General features: G+C 47.6%; 1 protein-coding gene across 1 annotated transcript; it reads left to right on the forward strand.

The window, feature by feature from the left end:
• Positions 1-721: 721 nt before the first annotated feature.
• On the forward strand, positions 722-2,858 carry TEX46 (testis expressed 46; the record flags this gene model as incomplete). Its single annotated transcript, XM_081144346.1, has 2 exons — positions 722-913; positions 2,664-2,858. 2 exons carry the CDS (start codon positions 722-724, stop codon positions 2,856-2,858), a joined length of 387 nt encoding a protein of 128 aa, XP_081000472.1.
• Positions 2,859-3,335: the final 477 nt, after the last annotated feature.

The raw sequence follows: 3,335 nt of genomic DNA on the forward strand, positions 1-3,335 counted from the left end.
TTTGGGATATATAGGGTGTCCCCCCAAAAATGTATATACACTTTAACAGCTGTTAGCTCAATTTTGAAAATGAAGTGTATTTTAATAAACACTTCCTCTATAATTATTCAAAGTGTATACACATTTTGGGGGGACACTATATATATATATATATATGTATATATATATTCCCAAATGGAATTGCTAGAGCAACTTAACCATTTTTAAAAAGTGAACATTTGACTTTACAGAGTGGGAACCCAAATCAATATTAAATAGTAAGTCAAACAAAGTCACCTTTCCCTAAAGCATCAGGTGACCAACAGGTGGGCCAGTTAGATAATATTCTAGTATTACTGTGAACAAACTTGCAGTAAACTTTTAGCCTTATTTCCATATTTGGGGTAATTTTTCTTTGCAGTCTCCCTCATGATGGCTGTTTTAGTCTCAGTGGCTAGGCCCAGAAGTACTGTTGAATGAAAGAGGTATCATTAAGGTCTACATCAACCAGCTGTTAAGAGGACATTATGAGATGATGCTTGCAAACTGCCTGTCCAAGTCTGGCACGTGGTGGCTGCTTAAGACATAGGAATAGTTAATATTATTGTTATGCAACAATTGGGGGCTGGGGGCTGATCATGACTCAGAGCTGAGGGGGCAGCCATGACTCCTGGTATGGAGGCAACTGTCCTAGAGGGGGGACTGAGGCTGGGTCTTGGGGCCTGGGTGCCACCAAGCCAGAATGCTGGAAGAACTAATGTCTCTTTTTACGAATATCTACGAGATACTTGATTCCTCAGGCACCATGGGAGCATTGGTGGCTTGGCTGATCAGCTATAAGCCAGTCTTGTTTGGGTTCCTATTCCTTCTGCTACTGCTTAGCAACTGGCTGGTCAAGTATGAATTTAAACCCACCTCCCAGGATCCCAAGCAGGTGAGCAAGAGGAGTCTTTGCTTCAGCTGAGGGTGATGGGATATTTACAGGTAGACTAGGGTTTGGGGGACAGGGAAGGTGTCAGGATAGTGGGGCAAGACTGAGGAATCCACCAGTCTGGTCTAAGTCCCTGCTCTGCAGCTGCCTCTTGGGGGATGCGGGCCAAGCACATCCTTCACAAGGCTTCAGTTGCCTGAGCTATAAAATCGGGACCACCCCAGACTCTCCGACTTTGTGTTTGATGCCAACATGCTTTGGCAACAGTAACACTCTCTTTATTTCTTAAAATCCTTACCTGAGGACATTTTTCCATTGCTTTTCAGAGAAAGTGGAAAGTAGAGAGAGAGAGAGACAGAGAGAGAGAGACAGAGAGAGAGACAGAGAGAGAGAGAGAGAGAGAAACATTGATGTGAGAGAGACACATAGATTGGTTGCCTCCTGCACTTGCCCCGACTGGGGCCGGGGATCAGGCCTGCAATGGAGGTACACACCCCTGGCTGGAATCAAACCCAGGAGCCTTCAGTCCAAGGGCTGACCCTCTAACCACTGAGCCAAACCGGCCAGGGCAGTAACACTCACTTTAAAGGAAAACAAGAAATGAATAAATTAAAGATACATGTATAACGTAGATACAGCTTTAAAATACAATAATGAAGATAGGAGAGATGTACATGGATTATGACATATTTTATATAAAGTTTAAAAACATGCAAAACAATACCTTATCTTGTTTATGAATGCACATGTTTAGTGAAAGTACATTAAGGAGGGATTTTTCAACTCCCATGTGACTGACACTTGGGGCCAGATAATTCTTTGTTGGGAGGGACTGCCCTGTGCATTGTTAGATGTTTAGCAGCATCTTCAGCCTTCACCCATAAGATGCCAATAGCACCCGTCACTCCTTTTGTGACAACCAAAAATGTCTCCAGACATTGCCAAAGGTCCCCTGGGAAGGGCACAATAGCCTCTGATTGAGAACCACTGGTATAAAAAAGTGCATGGAAAAAGTAAACACCAGACAGATTCAGGATTGCAGCTGAGATGAGGTTCAGGGAGGGAGGCGACCACTCTGGGAGAGGGATCCACAATTGTGTTTGTGATATTTTATTTCTTAAGCTGGTGTGGAGACATGGGTCTTTGTTGTAATATTTACTTTTTTGGGTATGTCTGAATTACTTAATTTGTGAAGGGTTGTAAAGACTAGGAGTTTGTAGTTGAATCCCCCAAAGAAAAGTTAAATAATTATTATACTGGGTGAGGGGGCAGCTGAGGACCATAGCGATAAGAGCATGTCGTGAGCCACTGAGACTTGGCAGCAGAGACTTTGCAGTGCCTGATAAACTCTTGGGGGACACCGGGGAAAGCACAGCTCTGCAGACAGATTCACCTGGGTTAAAGGTTTTATGTTCTTCTAGGAACCAAAGGGAGCTGTGGGTCCTGGGAGTGTGGGGTCTCTTCCGCAGGCTGGGTGATGCTGAGAAAGCGACCTCCCTTCACTGGGCCCCAGTTCTCTCCCCCACAAGACGGTTATAAATCATCTCCTGGTGGGCTGCTCGTGAGAATTAAGATGACGGTCATAGATCACCTGGCACGGGAATGGGGGGGTCATCATCATGAACCAACCTCTCCTCTTTTCCTGCTGGTGGGGGCTTAGGAGAAGACAGACAGACGAAAGACCCCCGAAGCCAAACCCAAGGCCATGAGCATGAGAGAAATCGAGAGACTCCACGCCTGCTTCGCCCTCCAGGACAAGATCCTTGAAAGACTTATGTTCAGTGAAATGAAGCTGAAGGTCCTAGAAAATCAGATGTTCGTCGTATGGAATAAAATGAATCACTACAGGAGGTCGAGCTGTCAGCGGCTCCCCGTGGGGAAGCACAGGCTGAGGAGGCAGGAGTCCATCGTCTCCACCTTCACCGAGTGCACCTCCAACTCCCCCTGAGGGCAGACGGGTGGGCCGGCCTCCTCTGGCGGTACCTTTCCTCAGTAAAACCGTCAGAGACTGTGGGATTTTCTTAGTAAATCACACTGCAGAGGATGCCTGGAGGCTGCAAGGTCACCTCTGGGAAAGAAATCTATTCACCAAGTGAGCCAGACAGCACCCTAGGACACAACCTGCCAGCTTGGGTACCAGCCCTTCCTCCCTTTCAGGTGGGTCACCCACCCAGGTCAGGGCGCTGTGCCCCTGTTCACCTTGAGTCTCACAGTGGCCTCCCCAGTGCTGTCCCGGCCCCTGGTCTCCCCCTCACTCTGCACCCAGAGGCCAGAGCAAGCCCTGTGAAGCACGCTCTGAGTGTGTCCAGTGCCTGCTCTCAAGCCAACGTCTCCCCACGATTGCACAATCAAACCCACACTCCCTTCTTCGTGTTCAGGCCCTCCATCATCTGGTCCCCTTGCCAGGCCTTCCCCGCATTTCCCA

Source organism: Miniopterus schreibersii, assembly GCF_964146895.1.
Source record: "Miniopterus schreibersii genome assembly, chromosome: 8".
In the NCBI taxonomy this organism is placed as follows: Eukaryota; Metazoa; Chordata; class Mammalia; order Chiroptera; family Miniopteridae; genus Miniopterus; species Miniopterus schreibersii.